Source organism: Zootoca vivipara, chromosome 2, assembly GCF_963506605.1.
Source record: "Zootoca vivipara chromosome 2, rZooViv1.1, whole genome shotgun sequence".
NCBI classification, from domain to species: domain Eukaryota; kingdom Metazoa; phylum Chordata; class Lepidosauria; order Squamata; family Lacertidae; genus Zootoca; species Zootoca vivipara.
The window spans coordinates 16664699-16686239 of record NC_083277.1 but is presented as its reverse complement, the minus strand read 5'-3'; the positions used below and the strand labels follow the sequence as shown (position 1 = coordinate 16686239).

The window sequence follows — 21541 nt, the reverse complement described above, 5'->3', positions numbered from 1 at the left end:
GGGGGAGGGCAAGGAAGGAGCTGAGCTCTAACTACAGGTATAGGCTACCACGCTTGAGCAGGCCCGACTCCGTGGGGCGGACCACCCTCTCTTCTGGAGGAGGTTCCCATCCACGGCGTGGCCTCCCGCGCTCCTGAACGGGAAATCTCTGCAGCCCAAGACTCTCCGCGAGGCAGCTCCTCCCTTCCTGCCTTGAGCCGCCGCCAGCCGCGCCCCCCTCCCCAGTTAGCTGGTGCCTGCCAAGCTCCGCCCCTCTTCATTGTCCTCCCCTTCTGTTTATACACAAAGACCCCCATCTTCTTCCCCCTCCCCTTCCTCCATCCCCCGCTTTTTTCCTCTCTTTCCTTTTTTTCTTTTTTTAAAAATCTTTTCTCTTCCCCTTCTTTTTTCCACCCTTTCTTTTCTCTCTCTCTCTCTCTTTTTCTCTCCCTCTCCCCACCTCCCCGCCCTCCTGCCTTCCTGGGTTAAAGGATTTGAGCAATGGGTCTGGAGGTGGAGCTCGTCGGATTAGAAGAAGCGGATGTGAGAAGAGATTGAGAGAGATTTCTCTCTCTCTTCTCTGCCTCGCTCTGTCCCTCCGATCCCGAAAACTTCTCGGAAAGAAGCAGAGGGAGGAGGAAAGAGGAGGGTGTTTTTTTCCCACGAAAAAAAGGGGGGGACTATCCAAACCCCCTTCCTTTCCTCCACCCAGCAACAATCCTGACTCAGACCCGCTTGGATCTGCCCTCCCTTCCCCTCGGCTTGGGGAAAGGGGGAAAACGAGACCTCGGAGGCTGCTAAAATCCCCCGCCACGCAAAGGACCAGCTCCGCCTGCGCCCAGCCACGCTCCCAGGGATCATGGGCCAAGCGAGGGATCCAGCCTGCCACCTGCCCTACACCTCCAGGACCTAGCTGGATTGAGACTGTCCTCGGGTGTTTTTGTGTATCGTCGGAATACCGTTTTCCGCTCCGGGTCCTCCGAGCACTGGAGGTGGCTTTTGTTTTTTTCTTGGCGTCTTGAGGACAAGCCGCCACTCCGCATCAGGGTTCTGATTTCGGAGTGGACGACCCTCCTGCCTTCTCGGACGCCTGGGTTCTAACGGAGCCGTGAAGAAATTCCGCGGAAGGTAGAGCGGGGGAGAAGAAGAAGAAGAAAGGATTCTTTTGATCTCGAAATCCACTGCTTTTACCCTCCCAATTCTCGGGCACTTTGATTCTCTCCAGATACTGAAATACATTATCTCTACCGCTGGCTTAAAAAAAAAAGAGGGCTCCTTTGATCTCTTGGTTCCTCTCCGGACTCCTGGGTTCTGTCGACTTATTGGAACGCTCCACCATTTTAATTATTTATTTTTTTGCTGTCTATAATCCTCTTTCCTCCCGTGGTCCCAGACTGCTGAATTCTCGGGATTTTCTGAATATTAAGAAATTCTTGTTCTACAGACATCCACCCGCCTCTCTCCATCCTTTTGGACTTCTGGGTTTCCCAGTTAAGAACTTTTAAGAGGAGTTAGGTACCAAAGTCAACTCGGCACCTCCATCGTTGTTGGGTTTTGCTGGATTTTGAACTCCTGGAATCGCTTGAAATTCTCGCATTCGGACTCTGGTAAATTTGATATTTAATTTTATCTCATTTGCACGCCGCCTCTTGCAGCCCCACAAACCCACTTTTCCTTTTCAGTCATCCACTTGGGGGGGGGGGTATCCTGATCAGTTTCTGCCAACAGTCAGGAGAAATCGGAGCCGTTCGGGATTTATTTTATCCCAGTTATTTAATTACCGCTTACTTCCTGTCAATAATATTAATCTCCCCCCTACTCCCCTTGCCAACCGCATGGGTCCTTGGTGACCTTCTGAACCTGAACCATTCCCCTCCTCATGTTCAGATGAAAAAAATTTCCAACCCCCTCCCAATTTGTGGGCCAAAAAAATTGACCCCAAAACTATATCCCTTTTATCTGAGATTAGTTTCCACTTCTCGGTACGAAAACCGCAAGACCTGCATATTTTAATTTAGATCAAGTAAGAAGGATGGCCTGTCAGCCCCTTAGCCTGGGCATACACTTGCCTCTTCAGATTAGGCTGTGCCACTGTTTCAATCTGGATTAAACAGCCTGGAATAATTTCACCACCCCTGGTTTATTACTCCGTGACACCAACAAGAATTAAAAAGCACACCTGCAGCATTAATAGCCATTGAGTGGGTTTTCAGAACAGTGGTACCGGTATATGAATCTTATGAATCAGGCTCTCCAGGGTGGAGGGGTGGCCATCCTCTTCCCCATCTCTTTAACCATTCTGGCCTCATCTACAAAACTGGCTGCCATGCCACACTCCGCCCCCCCCCTTTCTCCCCAGCTCCTTTCTTCAGTGGGGTGGCGCCTGAGCTCCTTGCGTGAAGATCCACGTGGAGAGCTGTCACTGCCCCAAGGCAGGGGAGGCAGCATATGGTGTGGGGTGTGTGTCTGGGTGTGAGCCGGAAAAAAGATGAGTGGATTGCTTGCAGGGAAAGAAAGCAACTCCCAGGTGGAGCTCCTCGAAAGAGGGCTTTTCATCTCCACACCCCTCCCTTTCCCTTCCTGACCCTCATAGTTATCTTTCCTTCCCAAGTTCCTCCATTTTCTTCTTCATCGTTTTCCTTCCCTGAATCTGTCTTGCTCCCCCTTCCTTCATTCCCAACCCTCTTTCCTCACAGCAATTCCAACTCCTTCCTGCCTTGCTAAACCCTTTCCCTTCATGCCTTCTCCCCTCCCTCCTTCAATCACATCCCCATTCCTTTTCTCTGTCACACACTCAAGCCTTTTCCCATCTACTCCCATTTTGCTACTCGCCTTCCTTCCTTCTCCCCCCTCCTCTTTCCCCCCCTTTGCTTCCGTCTATATTCCCCTTTCCTCTTTATCTTTCCTCTTCCTCCTCCTCGAGTCTTTCACTTTTCCCAACTTGCTCTCCCTCCCTCTTCTTCTTTCTCACCCCTGGATTTCCCCTTCTTTCTTCTTCTCATGTTCCCTCCTTCTTTCCCAGGTTTCCCTCCCCGAGCTCCTCAGGCGAAGATGTCTTCTTCGGCTTCAGCTCTGCCGGAGTGGAAGCTCCAGCTCCTGGAGCGCCGGCGCAAGGAGGAGGAGGAGTCCCGCCGGCGGGAACGAGAGCAGCAAGACCGCATGGCCAAAATGCCTGCTTGGAAGCGGGAGATCATCGAAAGGCGCCGGGCCAAGCAGGGCTCCGGCACCTCTTTTTCTGAGTCTGGAGGACCAGGAGGGACTGAGAGCGGCGCAGCTCCAGCTTCCAGTGCTCCGCAGCCCTGCCAGGAGGGAGAGCCAGAGAGTTCGGTGCTGCAGGAGAAGATTGGCCCCATCCACCAAAACCCATTCATCCAGCTGGAGAAGCGGCGCCACAAGGAGTCGGCCCCGTCTGAGAGCGACCTCGCCAACGCCAAAGCCAAGCAGATCGTCGACCTCTATGGGCAGATCCCGGGCGTCCGCACCTTGCGTGCGGACAACGTCATCATCATCGAGACAGTCCCGGGGGCACCACCAGCGCAGCTCGCCAGCAGCCGGCAAACAGGCGAAGCCAAATCGGGGAGCGTGGAATCCCTCAATGAGCTGCTGGCTCGGCGCGGGGGTAGCGTGACTGAGATCCGCGCTGGGGAGGTCTTCATCGTCAAGTCGGCCTTGAGCCGCAGCGTGGAAGATCTCAATTCGGTCGGCCGAGCTGAGAGCCGGGGGTCGCTGCCCGAGCAGCACCGAGGGAGGGTCAGCAAACTGCTGAGCCACTTCAGCCAGGAGAGTGGCAGTGGTGGGTCGGCATCTCCGCGCCCGGTGAGGTCGCTGAGTACCGAGAACCTAACGGAAAGCAGCTACGTGGCAAGGAGGCCGGCCCGTGTGGCGGCAGACCCCAGCCCGACCCGGAAGCACTTCGACAGCACCCCTAGCCCTCCGCGCGACCTTCCCGGATTGAGTCCACCCGTGCCCTACACTGTGGCATCTTATCGCAGCCAGTTTGAATTCAAATCGAGCAGTGGCGAAGGCTGGCCAGATAGCCCTCCCAGGCGCTCGCCGACCGGGAGGAGCTGGGGGCGGGAGGCTGCTTCACCGGAGAGAAGCCCCAGGAAGGACAGTGTAGATTCTGAAGCCGCTTTTGAGATCCAGCAGGCCCCCCCACCAGCTCCAGTGGCTGAGGACGATGTTCAGGGCAAAGCCTTGGCCAACCTGCGCCTGCACTCTCGGAACTCCTTTGTGGTCATGCCGCGCCGGGCCCCGTCCTCCCCACCCCCAGAACTTAAGCAGGAAGCCAGCTCTTCTCTGCCTGCTGTCAAGCCCCCAGCCCCCACTTCCTGCTCCTCACTTCTCCCAGACGCAGAGGAAGAGCCGCCCGAGGCTGCAGAGGCCATGAGGCGTGGTGTGGGGAGCGGCATCGCCAAGGAGGACGTCCGGGTGGGGGGCTTGCCCCGCGCCTCGTCCCCCCACCCGGCCGTGCAGCGGCGCAGCGGCAACACCATCACCATCAACCCTCGCAAGGCCCCTGCCGCACCTGTGTCCGTGGTGGAGAACGGCATCGAGAGCGACGCTTCCCCGGCTGTGGCGCCGATGAAGAAACGCTACCCTACAGCCGAGGAGATCCAGGTGATCGGAGGCTACCTGTCCCTGCAGAGGTCCTGCCTTGCCAAGAACGACCCACACCGGAAAAAGGTACACACCCCTGGTTGGCTGGGCTGGGCCTGGCTCAGTTTCGCAGGACCTCCTTTGCTTCACTTGCCACTGCCCCCTTTTGAGTTTGCTTCTTGCTGCCTTCAGTGGCCCTTCCTGTTTTCTAACTTGGGTGTTATTCTTTCATCGTCTTCCTTCTCTCCCAAATTATCCTCCGATTCCTTTTGTTTTCTTTTCCCTACTTCTTTCATTACTTGAGTCCTCTTTACTCATAGCTCTGACGCAACTGGAAATAGTCATGTAAGGAATTGTACCGAGGCGACTTGGCTTGTTGAAGGGTGTGGGATTCGAAAGCAGGAACCAGAACCTAACCTGGTGAGCTAGGCTACGTTTATGATTAAGCCTTCCCATAGCTTTTCTTACTTCTTTTTACAAAGTGCAGAATGCTTCGCTATTCCCGCCAGTTAGGTCACTGCTGTTCCCGTTTTACAGGTGGAAAAATGAGGCCAAGGAGCTGCAGCTTGCTCAAGGGTAGCCTTACGTCTGAAGGGATTTGAATTCATGCCTAGGAAGCTGCCTTATACAGAGTCAGACCATTGATCCACCTAGCTCCGTTTTGTCTAAATTGACTAGCAGCCGCTCTGCAGGGAATCAGGTTGGGGGAGGGGCTCCCATCCCTTTCTGAGGATGGCAGGGATTCTGCAGGCAAAAGCGTGTGCTCCACCCACTGAGCTTCACAGCCTTGCAGGCCCTGAGCTCTAGCCCCCAAACAACCTCCCTCTTCATCTTGGGCATTCCTTTCACGTTAGGCACATAGCTGCCAAGTTATCCCTTTTTTAAGGGATTTTCCCTTATGCTGAATAGGCATCCTCGCGAGAAAAGGGAAAACTTGGCAGCTATGGTTAGGCATAGTGATGTGAAGGCCTTTTTTGTTTTGTATATTAAAAGGCGCGCTGTATACGCAGTAATTTTACTCATTGCCTTGTAAGGCAAAATGTTTAGCAGGATCAGCTGTCTGCTGGGGCACTTAGTCCTTTTCTCCTGTGCTTTTTTTTGGTCCCCCTTTCACTCTTTCTTTATCTCTTTCCTCCACCCCTTCTCTGAATTTCCTCCTCACCTTCTGCCCTCAGCCTTGTTCCGACAAACTCTGCTGCATCCTGAGAATTGCAATAGCCTTCCCCTGCCTTCCCCATGCATAATTTTACACTGGATCTGTGGCTGTGGTTTGATGTTGACCAACAAACTCTAGACAAAAGCTTGGAGTGTTTGCACACTAAAAAAGCACTTTTGAGCTTCTGTTTCTATTGGTTCCATGCCTGGATGCTCTTAATGGAGGACATAATGCAGAACATTGTCTGCAATGTGTAGGGTGATTGTTGTTGTATTTTTACACTTGTTTGCAATTGTTTTTGGCTTTACAGATGGATTTAAGACTCTCATTTGTAAATGACCTTTGGCTATTTATAGACGAGGACCCCAGGAGAGCCCCAGTTACAGGCTAGGTCCCCTGTTGGGCTGGCAGGGCTTCGCAAGCTGCACATCCAAAATGCAAATCTTCTGCTGGTTCAAAGGGGGATCAATATCACAGTTGTAGTTAACATGCAATTGCTTGTTCGTCTGAAATTTCATCAGGAGTTGGCTGTGATCACTTGAATGCAACGACTGCCAAAGGGAGAAAAGCTTCCCCTCTGAAGGAGTGGAGCATCCTTTTCTCAGTAAACACATTCTCCAAGACACTTGGTTCTCTGTTTCTTCACACGGTGGTCTGGATTATGGGTTGTGTGCTGTGTGTGTGTGCCTGCGTGTGTGTAGATTGCCGTGACTCATGGCAAGAGATGTTCCCATTCCCAGTCATTCTTAATATCCGAAGAGCAAAACGCCAGCAATTTCTGACTTTTGCCAGTAAATGTTGAACCCGGCTGGGTATCCAAATGTCATGCTTGTTTTTCCATCGTTTAGTTGTCCAAAGGACACTTCCCATGCCATGGATACGAATGTCAAAAAAAACACAAGCCGCACACCACAGATGTTCCTGGTGTTTCCAGCTGGGCCGTTTAAAATCATAAGAGTTACTGGTTAATGCCAGCATTTACCAAATTCTGACATTTACCACAACACACACAAGTCCTGGTTTGCATGTAACAATATGCCAGACTCTCTGGCATATGGTGTTTCCAGAGAATCGAAGAAGGGGAGATTACAGTCAAAGCAAAGAGCTTTGACCATAGGAAATGACCATGGCAGCAGCAACAGCAGCAGAATACTTGTTTGCTGTAAATGGAGCAAGATAGGACATGTCAAAACCAGAGGAGATTCCTCTGCACAGCTTCCAGGTAGAGCTTAATGCAGCCTAACAGGGAACAGGGTGCTTTGTGAATTAAGGAGGTGACTAGTTGTCTTGAGCCGTATCCTGGGACCTGCTCTCTGCTTGGACTAAAACACACACAGAAACCAAGCTGTGGAAAAGGAAAAGAATCAGGTTGGAATGGGCATTGTTGCCTACTAAAGCAAGAAGGTCCCAAAGCCATGATTTACTTCTTTCACCTGGGACAGACTCAACACTAATGTTTTCTAGCGTGCCAAGACCTGAAACATTAGAGTCCCCAGCTGCCAGTGGTGCACCGTTTTCTAATATGTGATCCGTATATGAAATATGTTATTTTCTTTGCGGAATGGTCACTTTCCTGCTCAGCTGAAAAAGACTTCTACGCGGAGCAGCTTATGAATGTCAGTGGCAGGACAGTCCCTACCCCTAGTCTTAAAAGTCTCAGGGGCATGACACAAAAGGAAAAAAGGATTGGGAGGGACGAGGAAAAACACAAGTTTATGTGCTGTGTCTTAGGTACAGAGCTCACAATGAGCAGCTGGAATGGAAAGAGTTCAAGGAGAGGATGAACCAAAAGTTGCTGACCTTTGAGAAGAGCTGGTGGAGAGGATTTGTAATTCCTCTGCTCTCTTTCTTTCTTTCTTTCTCTCTCTCTCTCTCTCTCTCTCTCTCTCTCTCTCTCTCTCTCTCTCTCTCTCTCTCTCTCTCTTCTCTTTCTTTCTCTTCCTCTCTGTTCTAGGATAGAATGTCTGGTGATAGTTGGTAGTTGAGAGGACCCTGTTGGAGCTGGTCTGTGAGATCTGTCTTTGAAAGAGGGCGCATATTCACGGCAATAACTCCTTGGTGGAGGGCAGGTCCTCCAGAGCTGACATCAGCCGAGCAACAGCAGCAACTTTCTCCTCAGGGCCTCCCCAGTCTGGCCACCCTCCTGTGTGTCTATGGAGAGGAACCTATGAACATTAAGGTGTTACAAGACTATAGGTTCACCACAGGTTGCACTATGCCTGCTCTATGGCATCTGCACTGTAGCATAAGCTTCTCTTTGAGTGGCTGCAGCTTACACAAGATGGCGTCGCCTTAGGCTCCACGCTGTGTGACCTCTGGTTTGTGGTGTGTGTGTGTGTATCTGTGGAAGTGCAGTGTTCGAAATTCACCAGGCACATTTTGCACCTGGCTGTCGGCCACTTGTGGCCAGGTGAAGGTGCCCAGGTGCCAGGATGCCCGCCTGACGTCTCTACCATCTGGAGGTGCTTCCCTGGAGATCCTTGGATCTTGACTGTTTTCACACGCTAGCAACACATCCTGTAGAATTCTACGCGTTATATTTTATCTGCGCAATTTCAGGAAACGAAAAGCCGTGTTGAAAAATACGACCTTCGAACCGTCTGCCCCCCAAATGGCGACTAGGCATTCTGTTTTGGCGACTGCAACCCTGGTGTAAGGAACCGTTTGGTGCTCAGCTTCTATATCTGTGTTTCTAACACTGGAAGCCACACTTACTTCATTACACCAGCGTTTCCGACCTTGCGCAGGACTGGTTTGTGGCCCTTGAGAGGTTGCCAGAGGGCAGTCTGGCCCTTGGGCATAAAACGCTTAGCTGTCTGTGCCATAGAGGAAGCACTTCAGGCTTAATATACAGTATGTGCCTCACTTGCTGCCATGGAAAGAACTTTCTGCTCCTCTCTCCGTGTCAGTGGAAGAGTCCAAAATGTGCTGCCCTCAAACGGCACCCAAAGTTCACCACTTGAGACGGAGTCTTTGTGATTCGATTGGCCTTGAAAGCATCTAGTTAATGCTGGAAGACATTACACACAGAAGCCTTGAGTTCCCTCCCACAAAAGCCCTTTCATGCTAGTCACCCTATACTACGGTTCTGGGGTCATTGGATGGGCCCCGAACAAATGTAGTAGCCTGTCTCTTCAGTGCATCATAAGGAAGTTATTTATCCAAATTGCCAGCTACGTGCAAGGCATCCAGGCTACGTCTTTGTTGCCGAGTGCCAGCGGCATTTTCTGCAGCCAGCTTCCGAAATGCTACCCAGTTTCTAGCCACCCTTAAGCACAGACATCTGCCTCCCGGCTTATTAACACTATCCTGCCATTTCCAACGTCTTGCACAACATTCCCCCAACGTGGGGATCGGCGACTAAATAGCAGCTTTAATTCTCGAGCAACTTAGCTAAATACACCCTTTACGGAGATCCTTTGTCAGCCTTTAATTATCATTCATTAAGAAAATTCCTCAGTTCTTCTGTTACTCAACTCCAAGCCATTAGTGCTGGTGTCCGTAAGGAACACGGGCTTTTGAACCACATCTGCCCCACGTTATACGACATTAAGTCAAACGAGGTTTAAATTGACTTAACATTCTTGGTTTCTCAAAAGGAACTCTGGGAATTATATGTTGTATTCAAAGGCTGAGAATTCTGCTTCAGTCACCAGCCCCATTGCGGAATGGAGTTTCTTTGAGAGGGAGACTTGGTGGTTTAAAAGGGGTAATTACTTTTTAATTAACTGTGATTTAGTTTGTTAAGGTTTTCACAATGGAAGACTGCAGTCCCTTATTCTGCCTACCAGCTTCCCTTCTTCCCAGCCTAGGCTGCTCTTGTGCATTGATGTGCAGAAATCCACCTTCAATGCTGGTCGCGGCATGGAGACAAACATTGTCAGCTGCTAATGTCAGCTACAGTGACTGGTTGAAACTTTGACAATGCTGTGGACTTTTTGAGCTTCAGGTACCATCCCAAAACAAACATAAACCAGCAGCTGAGATCCACACACAGTGCCACACACAGTCATGAGAAGGGGAAGTCAGCAAGCTTTATCTCCTCCCCACCCCAATGTGCATGGAAGCATTTTGTGGCCATGGGTGTGTGAGCTTCTCTGAATTCCGCCCAGTGTTTGCTTGAAGAAACATGCAGACTCACATTCCAGGGGTCATTATATCTTCAAGGTCTGAACCCTGTGATGGCTACTTTCAGCTCCTGCAGATGTTGTTTCCGTAGGCAGGGCCTGGGGAAAAAATCCAGAACCTTACAAAGAAGCAAAAAGTTCAAGAATTAAAGTTAACTCAGGTTTATCCTTGCCTGTTCTGTGAGCTAGTAAATGGAGCATTTCTCTGCTATTATCACCCAAGCCTTCTTGTTCATCTCCACAACAGAATAACCTGTGTCTGTGCATTGTTTTTTTTAAAAAAAACAATTTTATTTGGTTTTAAAAATACAAGGTTATTAAAATCCAAATATGAATCCATATACTGCACAGAGATTCCTCCGAATCGCGTGACTTCCCCCCACCCTCTCCACAGGGTCTGATTTTGAACATTTACAACTGCATATTCTTCCGTACTCTTAACTTTTACCTAAATCAATCCATATTGTCCATGATATTTGTTAGACTACAAGTGAAATCAAAATCCTGCCAATGTTTCCATCTGCTTACAGTGGTCTCCTAAATAACTTACCGTACAAATTTTTCCCATTCTTTTATAAAGGTTTTGTCCTCTTAGTTTTGCCATTTTGGCATCGTCCATGAGCTTGGTTTGCCATTCCTCTCTGGTAGGGGCCTTGTCTTCTTTCCATCTCTGGGCTAGTAGCATCCGGGTGGCTATTGTTCCATACATAAAAAGTCTTTTCTGCTCCTTTGGAATGTTGGTGCCTATAATTCCTAATAAAAAAAGCTTCTGGTTTCATGATGATATATAGCAGGCATCCCCAAACTTGGCCCTCCAGATGTTTTGGGACTACAATTCCCATCATCCCTGACCACTGGTCCTGTTAGCTAGGGATCATGGGAGTTGTAGGCCAAAACATCTGGAGGGCCGCAGGTTGGGGGTGCCTGATATATAGTGTTTGTGCATTTTACATCCCCTCGTGCAATGCTCTGCACCTTGACTGAACCTTCTTCGTTCTGATGGTCTGGCTAGCTTGGGTGAGTTTGGCATATAGATATCCTCCCTCTGGTTTTACCGCCATGCAACATCTCTCACTCCCAATTTCTACGGTGTTCAGAATTTCAAAATACTGCATGCTAGTGGTGGGGAATTGGCGGCTCTCCTGATATTACCGGGCACCAATCCTGTCATTCCTGGCCATTAGCCATGTTGGCCGAGGCTCCCAACTCCAGTAACATCTATAGGACAACAGGCTTGCTATCCCTGTCGTACTGTTTAGGAAACAAAGGGATCCCCATAAAGGCAGACTGTACAGTGGTACCTCGGGTTACAGACGCTTCAGGTTACAGACTCCGCTAACCCAGAAATAGTACCTCGAGTTAAGAACTTTACCTCAGGATGAGAACAGAAATTGCGTGCCGGCGGCAGCGGGAGGCCCCATTAGCAAAAGTGGTACCTCAGGTTAAGAACAGTTTCAGGTTAAGAACGGACCTCCAGAACGAATTAAGTTCTTAACCCGAGGTATCACTGTATTTCTAAGAACCAGAGCTGACTCTATAAAGTTACAGTGTCATTCCACTCAAGGCAACTGGCACACGTAGGTGCAGATTCTATTTTTCACCTTTAAATGGGCACAAGTTATCCTGATCGCAATCTCCCCTTCTAACCTGTTTGTTTTGATCCCTTCGCCACCCACTCCCTCGCCATCCGACAGACTTGTTTGCATTTCGCCCAAGCTTGTTCACGACATCCCTCAGGGGGGAAATTCCAACCCTGCCTTTTCGTCCATCGCTGGACTCTTTTTTTTCCTTGTCTTCCTTCACAAAAAGCCCTTTTATCGAGTCTGATTTGCTGGAAGCAGCTAAGCCTGCCTGGAGTCCACCCCACCCCACCCCGCCGCTTCATTTCTTTGGCCTGAGCTATTGCTGTTGGGCTCTGGTCCAGGGCTGACACAACGGCCTCTGAGAGGAAGCGAGGCCGGCTGACATCAGCTGAAAGCAGCCGCTGGCTTGCCCTCAGCCTCCTCCTTCCTCTTCTGAGCGAGCAAATCTGTGAGAATGATCTTCCAACTCTTGCTTCCTTGCCTGGGCCAAAGCCCCAGTCAGAAAAGGGAGCTGGACTGCAGGGCTAATCTGATTTCTGGTGGGGGAAAGGGCAAAGATGTTACAAATCCACACACACACACATTAAGTAAAACAGAAACATTGCCACACCACCCCCCACCCCCTTCCCTTATCTACCGCTCTCCCCCTTTTCCTTCCCAATGTCTCAACAATTGAAACTGATCTGTAAAAATGTTATGAGAGACATTGTACACGTCTTTGTAAACTGAGAAAACCGTTAATAAATATATATATATATAAAATCACCCGACAGAGAAACTTTGCTGGGGAAAACAGCCATCTGAAAGATGGCGTCCTGTGGTACCTCAGAAGGCGACGAGCTTCTTGTGGCATTAACAGACAACAGCTTATTTCAACACACACATTTATTTGGATTTTTTATTTTTAAAAAAACAACCACGTTCACCCACTCACAGAACGTCCACTGTGAGGGTAGCAGTTTGTTAAACTTTTAACTTGTGTTTTAAACCGTCTGGCATGGCTGCGGGGACGATTCAGTCCCACCGCAAGTGGAGCAGATGAAGATTCCTGTTTCTCTCTCATTTGTCTTGCGCAGGGAAGGAGAGTAGGATGGGGATGTGGGGAGCTCATGCAGCCTCCCCACCTGCCACCACAGCGATCTGTCACGCTGCCTTGTTGAGCGGAGGGGAAGGAAAGAGAAACTGTTGGGCCTCTGCACCTGTGGTAGAGTTGGATCATGACTCAAATATTTGTGAGGAAACGTTGCTGAGGGGGCATGCGGGCAGTTCCAAAGAGGGCTACCTACATACTTCACAAATGGAGCCAGTGGCTTGAAGAATTGTGAGCCATGGGGAAGTGCCGGCAAATGCAATGTTTTCCCTCATGGCACTGCAGGGATGGGAGAAGCTGCACCGTTCAGAAATTGCTAATGTGCAACAGCATGTGTCAGCAGCATTCAGTCTTTCCAGACCCATAAATTACTGCTATAACCCCTATCTGCGACTTGTGACACAGATTTAATTTTGTGGCTGAGGTGTGTGTGTGTGTGTGTGTGTGTGTGTGTGTGTGTGTGTGTGTGTGTGTGTTTTACCTCTACCAGCCCTAAGCCTATTTCTTATCTCTCCTTTCCCCCCTTCCTTTTGCTCACCTCTCTCTCTGCCTTTGTCTCCAACATACAGTGGTACCTCTACTTATGAATTTAATGCGTTCCGAACGCACATCCGTAAGTCGAAAAAAATTGTAAGTCGAATCCCATAGGAATGCATTGGGAGAAAAAATTCGTAAGTAGAAGCAACCCTATCTAAAAATACGTAAGTAGAAAAAATCCTATCTAAACCACATCCAAGATGGCGGACGGAGCTCCATTTGTAAGTAGAAACATTCGTAAGTAGAGTTATTCGTAAGTAGAGGTACCACTGTATATGTACTTGTAGCACTGTTGATTTGGAGAGGAAACACTAATGCATTAGGCTAGCAACTCATCCACAAGAAAGCTCCATGATCCCATTGGTGGAGCGTGTGTGTGTGTGTGTGTATTCCATTGGTGGCATATATATATATATATATATATATATATATATATATATATATATATATATATATATACACACATACATACACACACACACACACACACAAACACACACACACACACATACATATATATATACCTGACTCTTGAGAAGATTTTCCTGGCTTAAAAAGTAGTCTTATCCGCAGGAATATACAGTGTGTGTGTGTGTGTGTATTCTTGAGTCATCAGATGTCTCTTTTTACTCAAGAGTTGTTGTTGTTGTTTCATCGTTTAGTTGTGTTTAGTTGTCTTCGTGACCCCATGGACCAGAGCACGCCAGGCACTCCTGTCTTCCACTGCCTCCCGCAGTTTGGTCAAACTCATGTTCGTAGCTTCGAGAACACTGTCCAACCGCCTCATCCTCTGTCATCCCCTTCTCCTTCCAGGGAGTCTTCTCTTCTCATGTGGTGGCCAAAGTATTGGAGCCTCAGCTTCAGGATCTGTCCTTCCAGTGAGCACTCAGGGCTGATTTCCTTCAGAATGGATAGGTTTGATCTTCTTGCAGTCCATGGATAGGTTTGATCTTCTTGCAGTCCATGGGACTCTCAAGAGTCTCCTCCAGCACTCAAGAGTTACCCGGACCTATAGATCACTTTTTGCCGTAGCATCACAGGACCACAAAGAACAGTGTAATGGGCAACCTGATCACAGAAATTCTGTCAACTTCATTTCTCAAAAAATGTGCATAGGACCACAGCCCTGAACTGCAACCATATTCATGCTTTCTTGGGAGTAAGTCCCATTGAGCTTAGCAAGGCTTACTTCTGAGTAAACATGTGTAGGATTGCACTGTTTTTGTCCCTTCCTTTTTAATTCTTTTCTTCCTAAGGCCCCATTTGTTAATCACTGCCATCCACTTTGTGCCTCAATCCCAAACTTTTTGGGTTAAAACTTAAAGCCTGGTCAGTTCGGTAAGACCTATGTCCCAGTCGGCATGCTGGTAGATGGGGCATATTATTTGTACCTACATCCCCCCCCCCCGCCACCCCAAATCCATTGTGTCTTCTTTGCAGAGATATTCCAGCTGTTAGTCTAAAACCATTATATATAAAGAGAAAAGCATTTTGTTGACTCTTGGAACAGGAAAGCTCGATCGTTTTTCCTCTCCCTTTTCAGATGTGAGCCAATCATTCTTATCCTCACATTGCTGTCCTGTGCACAGAATAGTCTCAGTTAGTTCATTGGGGCTTATTCCTATATAATCATGCATAGGATTTCAGCTCAGACTCAGTTTCTCTTTTCTCACTGCTCCCCATCCCTGACGACAGTCAAGTGCAATTCTGTGGATATCTATTTAGAAAGGCCCCATTCAGTTCAGTGCAGTTTACCCCCAGGTAATTCTGTACCGGATTGTACAATGTAGATCTCTCTTTTCTTTCTCCCTGGGACTGCCTTTCTCCTGGGGAGGGGGGGGAATTCAGACTTGGTTCCAGCTGCCTCTTTGACAGATGCAACCCACATCACAAGCAAGAACACAGACAGGAAACCATTTTCCACACCCTGCCTCTGTAGTGGCCCCTGGCAGCATAGGATTCTGGGGATGTTTTGTTGAGTCCCCTCCTCCTCCTAGGCCCTGCGGTTTTTGGCTGCATCTCAAAACCCCTTTTGTCTCGTTCTGGCTCTAACGGCCTGCCAGCTGTAACTGGCCAAGGGGCTGCTGGGTGAGCACAGAGAGGATGACAGGGTGAGCGATGACAACACTCAGGAAGTTAGGAGTGGTGGAATTCCTTGCTGTTGCTAACAGAGACATGGGTTTTCCCCAGGGCCTTTTGCAACACCGGGTACCTTTATGTACAGAGGGCATGTGCTCATGCAGGAATCACATACCCACCCACTCACATGCCCTCTCTATTGCAATGGGACTTTGAGAAGGAGTTTCAGGGGCCTAACAGAAGAGAAGAAGAGGGTGAATAAGGGATCTCTGGGTTTAATTCCCACTTCTGAAAGGGGAGTGATGTTTTGTGGGCTAGGACAGAACAGGACAAAAATAAGACTCTGCCACCGTGATCAGAAAAAAGGAAAAGCCAGGGCAGCTCTTGCATCTCTAAGAGCAACTTCATGTGCATAAATTAGCACAGGCGTGGGAAACCTCTGGTCCACTGGCCAAATTAGGACCCGCCCAAAGTGGCCTGCAGAGTGTTGGAGTAGCTCAGGATCCCTGCAGAGCGTGATGGTGGCATATATTGCTGCCAACCAATTATGTTCTGCTCTATGGGCCAGTTCAGAAGCTGGCAATCTTAATTTTATCACCAGCTGGATAAAAAAATAGTAGTTAAAGCAGGGGAAATGGCTAGACCAGGCATCCCCAAACTTCGGCCCTCCAGATGTTTTGGACTACAATTCCCATCATCCCTGACCACTGGTCCTGTTAGCTAGGGATCATGGGAGTTGTAGGCCAAAACATCTGGAGGGCCGTAGTTTGGGGATGCCTGGGCTAGACTTCCTGTCTTCTTCCAAGAGGCTGGTGAGGGAATTGGCAGCGTCCTGAGTCCTGTGGCATCTTAGAAAGTTTTCTGTGCATTTGACAGAGGAAAAAACCCCTAGCAATTCTTGGTTTACTGGTTTCCGGTTTCATCACGAGCCAATGGTGGAGGTTCAGGCAGGGGAAAGCCAAGATTTATGAGGCAAAAATCCTGGCAATATTCCCCAGTGGGGTCTAGGAGCTCACTGCATCCCACTGTGCCGTGCAAGCCCATGTCTGCCAACCTGAAAGGCAGAGTGGGTGCGACCTGGGAGTGTGTCCCTGCCGTGGATGTGCTTGGTTCCTCCATAATTCGGACAATTGGTATTAATCAAGATGCACTCTTGGACTGACATATGCCAATGGGCTACAATCAATCAGCTGCCGAAAAGACTAGGCTTGGCTCTTTGAAGTTTATTGTGGCTTTATTTTGCTAATTCATTAGTTGCATAATACAGGGCATCCTCTAAGGATACTTACAATCAAGCTTAAAAACATACAAAATAGTTAAAAACATCCACCAACAATTAATGACCATCAAAATTAAATCAGTACATTCTTTTTTAAAAAAACAAACAAACCAAAAAACTCCAGCCTCCACAAACAGAAATATTTTCAGCAACTGGCACAAACTAATCCACTTCATCCAACTGATGAACTAGGCTCTTGCCCAGGAAAGCTCATACTACAATCAATGTTGTAGCCTTTAAGATGCAAGAGGATTCATTGATGTATTTGCTGCAAGAGTCTAATAGGCTTCTTAGCCCCTCTTAGCTTTTCAGTGTTTCCAAATTAGGTTATAATAAAGATGTGTGGCCTGGAGGAATAGAGTGAGACACTTAATACCACATGTACAAGATTACGTTTCGTGTTTAATCCAGAGCTACCACCAGGGTGATCAGATGCAAGAAAGGACAGTGTTTCATAGCTGTGTCAATTTCCCTCTCTATATAGCTATTAAAGGCGCAGGAGCCCTGCCCTCCTCAGTATCTGGCAACACCAGGTTCAATAGTCAACTAATACAGATTATAATCCTCACTTTTACCCAAAGGCAGGTGAGAAAAGGGTGGAAATGGCCTACCCTTTCTCTGTTTAAAAGAGCATTAAAGGTAAAGGTAAAGGGACCCCTGACCATTAGGTCCAGTCGTGACCGACTCTGGGGTTGCGCGCTCATCTTGCATTATTGGCCGAGGGAGCCGGCGTATAGCTTCCAGGTCATGTGGCCAGCATGACAAAGCCGCTTCTGGTGAACCAGAGCAGCACATGGAAACGCCGTTTACCTTCCCGCTGTAGCGGTTCCTATTTATCTACTTGCATTTTGACGTGCTTTCGAACTGCTAGGTTGGCAGGAGCTGGGACCAAGCAATGGGAGCTCACCCTGTCACAGGGATTCGAACCGCCGACCTTCTGATCAGCAAGCCCTAGGCTCAGTGGTTTAACCACAGCGCCACCTGGGTCCCAAAAGAGCATTAATGGGTAACTAATACACACTGGATGATCTGTTGGGCACACCCTTAAGAACAATAATTTCCTCTATGAAATAAGCAGAGAAAAGTGACAGCAGCAGCACAGAATGGCAGGTCTAACAAAACAGTGAGAGAGTAACAAAAGGAAATGTCTCTACCAAAGAATTGGTAGGTGTCATGGTTGCCAGATGTGGTGATGGTGACTAGCTTAGCTGGCTTTCGTTTTTATTTTCACAGGGCTGTTAAGCAAATTCATGTGGGATGAATCTCTCAATGGCTATTTGTTGTGGTAATTAAATAGACCCCTCATGTACAGAGGCAGTATACCTCTTCCCAGAGGAATTTTGAACGAAATGGCTCTCCTTGTACAACAAGATGGCAGGGAGCCTGTGGCCCTCTGGATGTTGTTGGACTCTGTGAAAAACAATGGCTAAGGGGGCTCTCAAAAAAGGTAATGAGGGCAGGGGCAGAACTCCTCTTCCCTCCCTGTAAATCAGTCCCCGAACATAGCTGGTTTTGGATGGGCAGCCTGAGAGCCAGACCAACGGTGACTTTTGCTTAGGTGGTTTGGCCTTACATGGCTGGTTTCCTTGTTTTTCAACCAATAGGTGTGGGTGGGCCTGGTGCCAATAAGGGACCATGGCATGGCAGAGGGTTAATGGGATCATTTCCACACACTACAGGCTTGATCCAGGCAGGAACCCGCAAATCGGCTTTTTTTTTATATCAGTCACAAATGGCCAAACTCTGTGCCTAGTTTGACCTTCAGTAAACAAAGCAGCGCAAGCCAGGAAACCAGCCAGCCATACTGTTGTAAGCCAAAAAATGGCTTATATACAGTGACAGAGAGATACCGTAGTGAGGAGATCAAGGCACGTTGGCCATAGGAGGAGACGAGCCCTCCCCCAGCCCTCAAACTATGGGGGGAGGAATAAGGGTCCTTTATGAAATCCACAAGCCCCACCTCCCTATTCCTCCCAGATTCATCCAAATCATGTCCCTCTGCAGCCTTCGAATGCAGCAGAAAACAGGGATTCTGGAAAAAGTTGGCAGGCTCTGGCCTTTGTGTAGGACAAGCACCAATCTTTTTAAAAAACGATACATGTATACAGAAGTAAGTTTTTGCGTCATCTGCCGTTTGCACTTTTTGAGGAGGCCTCGGTCAGAATCTGAGAGTTGCAACTGTAGGGGGTGTCTGTAGCAGATTATAGACATGGAGCACCAAGGACATTTTTGTGTGTGCAACTGGCAGAAGATCCAGGGAGGCATCATGGAAGATTAAATACAGAGGGAGGCAGGAGTGGGAGCAGCGGACCAGGGCTCCTCCTGGCAGAAGCCGCCCGCTGTGTTTTTCCAAAGGAAGTCATTAAAAATATACTGAAGTCAGTGTTTACAAAGTTGCCACAGTTACCATGGAAGGCCTCTTTTAACTCCTCACTTCTTTGCGGCAGATGCCCTTAAGAAACCTCCCACCCAAGGCCTGCCGCTTTTGGCACACACTCAACCCGTCCCCTCTGCAGTTGCTTCAGGCCATAGCTGAGAAACATTCCTGGCATTGAGTTGAACTTGATTCCACTGGTTTCAGCTCAGTGCTTCCTAAAGGATGCTTGTGCTAAGGAAGCACTGGTGGAGTTATTGGGAGTGGCACAGCTGAGAGTCCAGAGTGATATGCAGGGGTGTCTGTTGCTGGGATTGTGGAGACAGCACAATAACATCCAAGACCAGAGCCGGCTCTATGATTAAGCAGAGTGAGGCGGCTGCCTCGGACAGCTTATTTGGAGTGTCTCGAAGTGGCAGCAAACTGTGAATTTTTTATTGTTGGATTTTCACTGCCAGGAAGTATTGGTACTTGTGGGATTCTCTGCTTCAAATGCCAAAGACTGGAGAACCGTAGAGATGTGTCCGAGTGAACTCAGCTGGGCCTGCTTCTGAGTAAATAGGATTAGGATGGGACTGAAATTAACTTGGGCATTATGCGCCTTGATTCTCTACCATGAGGGTGGGGTAGATGTTTATTTTCTCCCCCGCCCCCCTTTTACTATTATTATAGTCTTAATAATTTTGTGGGTTTTTTTTGTTGCAAACCACTCGGTGGACTCTTGATGAAGGGCGATATATAAATCTAATAAATACATCATAATTCTGGTTTGTGACAGCTTGGGTTCTGCCATTTTGTCTACTTCACTTTTAGAGCCACAGTTGCTGCTGCAGCAGCAGCCAACAGGAGTCCTATAGATCTGAGTTGCCAGCTTTTGTCGCGGCCTTGCTCCTGTGTCATTGAGAGCAGCGTAACACATAGATGTTATGCAAGTGACACTTTCCCCGGGATTCTCCCCCACACCCACTGGAGCTGTGCAGCACAATTCTGAGCATGTTTACTCAGAATTAACTCACAGGCGAGTGTGCATAGGACTGTGGAGAGAAGAACTGTACTGGACCATATGGAGGGATGGGGAACCAACCCATGGCCCTCCAGAAGCTGATGGGGATAAATGGGGGTTGCTGTCCAATATCTGAAAGGCCCCAGGTTCCCCATCCAGCATCCTCTTCCCTGAAGTAGCCAATACTATTTCCCTCCGGGAAGTGCACAAACAGGGAACGAATGCAATAGCTCTCCCATGGTGTTGCCCCCCCCCCAGCCACTGGAATCCAGTGGGCATGCAGGCTCTAAGCACAGAGGCTCCATTTAGACAACTTGGCTAATAGGCTGCTGATAGAGTTATTCCTCCCCACCCCTCGGAATGTGTCTAATCCCCTTTTAAACTCATTTAAGCCTGAGGCCATCACCATACAGTCCGACAGTGAATTCCATAGATTAACTGTGCATTGCATGCGGCGGGAGGGGGGAGGGAATCCTTTCTTTTGCCTGGAAGTAGACTGTGGGAATATTATGGGAGTTAGGGACAAAATGTCCTCTCTATTCTACTTTATTTGCATCATGGCTGGGGAAGCCATGGCCCTCTATACAGTGGGTACCTCGAGTTACAAACACCTCAGGTTACAAACGCTTCAGGTTACAAACTTCGCTAACCTGGAAGAGTTACCATAGAATCATAGAGTTGGAAGAGACCACAAGGGCCATCCAGTCCAACCCCCTGCCAAGCAGGAAACACCATCAAAGCATTCTTGACATATGCCTGTCAAGCCTCTGCTTAAAGACCTCCAAAGAAGGAGACTCCACCACACTCATTGGTAGCAAATTCCACTGCCAAACAGCTCTTACTGTCAGGAAGTTCTTCCTAATGTTTAGGTGGAATCTTCTTTCTTGTAGTTTGAATCCATTGCTCCGTGTCCGCTTCTCTGGAGCAGCAGAAAACAATCTTTCTCCCTCCTCCATATGACATCCTTTCATATATTTGAACATGGCTATCATATCACCCCTTAATCTTCTCTTCTCCAGGCTAAACATAGCCAGCTCCCTAAGCCGTTCCTCATAAGGCATCGTTTCCAGGCCTTTGACCATTTTGGTTGCACTCCTCTGGACACGTTCCAGTTTGTCAGTATCTTTCTTGAACTGTGGTGCCCAGAACTGGACACAGTACTCCAGGTGAGGTCTGACCAGAGCAGGATACAGTGGTACTATTACTTCCCTAGATCTAGATGCTATACTCTTATTGATGCAGCCCAGAATTGCATTGGCTTTTTTAGCTGCTGCATCACACTGTTGACTCATGTCAAGTTTGTGGTCTACCAAGACTCCTAGATCCTTTTCACATGTACTGCTCTCAAGCCAGGTGTACCCCGAGTTGAGAACTTTGCCCCAGGATGAGAACGGAAATCGTGTGCCGGCGGCACAGCGGCAGCAAGAGGCCCCATTAGCGAAAGCACGCATCTCGTTAAGAACAGTTTCATGTTAAGAACGGACCTCCGGAACGAATTAAGTTCGTAACTAGAGGTACCACTGTAGTCTGGAGGCTTTGGGGCTTCAACTCTCCATCAGGCCCAGCCATCCTGGCCAGTGATCAGGGGTGCATGTGAGGGCCACAGCTTCCCCACCCACCTGTGCTACACTCTGCATATTTTAATAAAGCTCTGTCATGTAGAGCATGAGACGCTTAATCTCAGGGTCGTGGGTTCGAGCCCCATGTTGGGCAAAAATTTTTTGCAGGGATTGGA

General features: G+C 48.6%; 1 protein-coding gene across 2 annotated transcripts in view; it reads left to right on the top strand.

Moving 5' to 3' along the window:
* Positions 1-310: 310 nt before the first annotated feature.
* Positions 311-21541, top strand: part of PPP1R18 (protein phosphatase 1 regulatory subunit 18) — a 42297-nt gene continuing 21066 nt past the window's right edge. For both annotated transcript variants that reach the window (XM_060271221.1, XM_035107254.2), the window contains exons 1-2: positions 311-1586; positions 3002-4665. In XM_060271221.1, the coding sequence (XP_060127204.1) occupies positions 3031-4665 (1635 nt within the window). In that variant the 5' untranslated portion in view covers positions 311-1586; positions 3002-3030. The remainder of the gene's footprint in view (positions 1587-3001; positions 4666-21541) is intronic.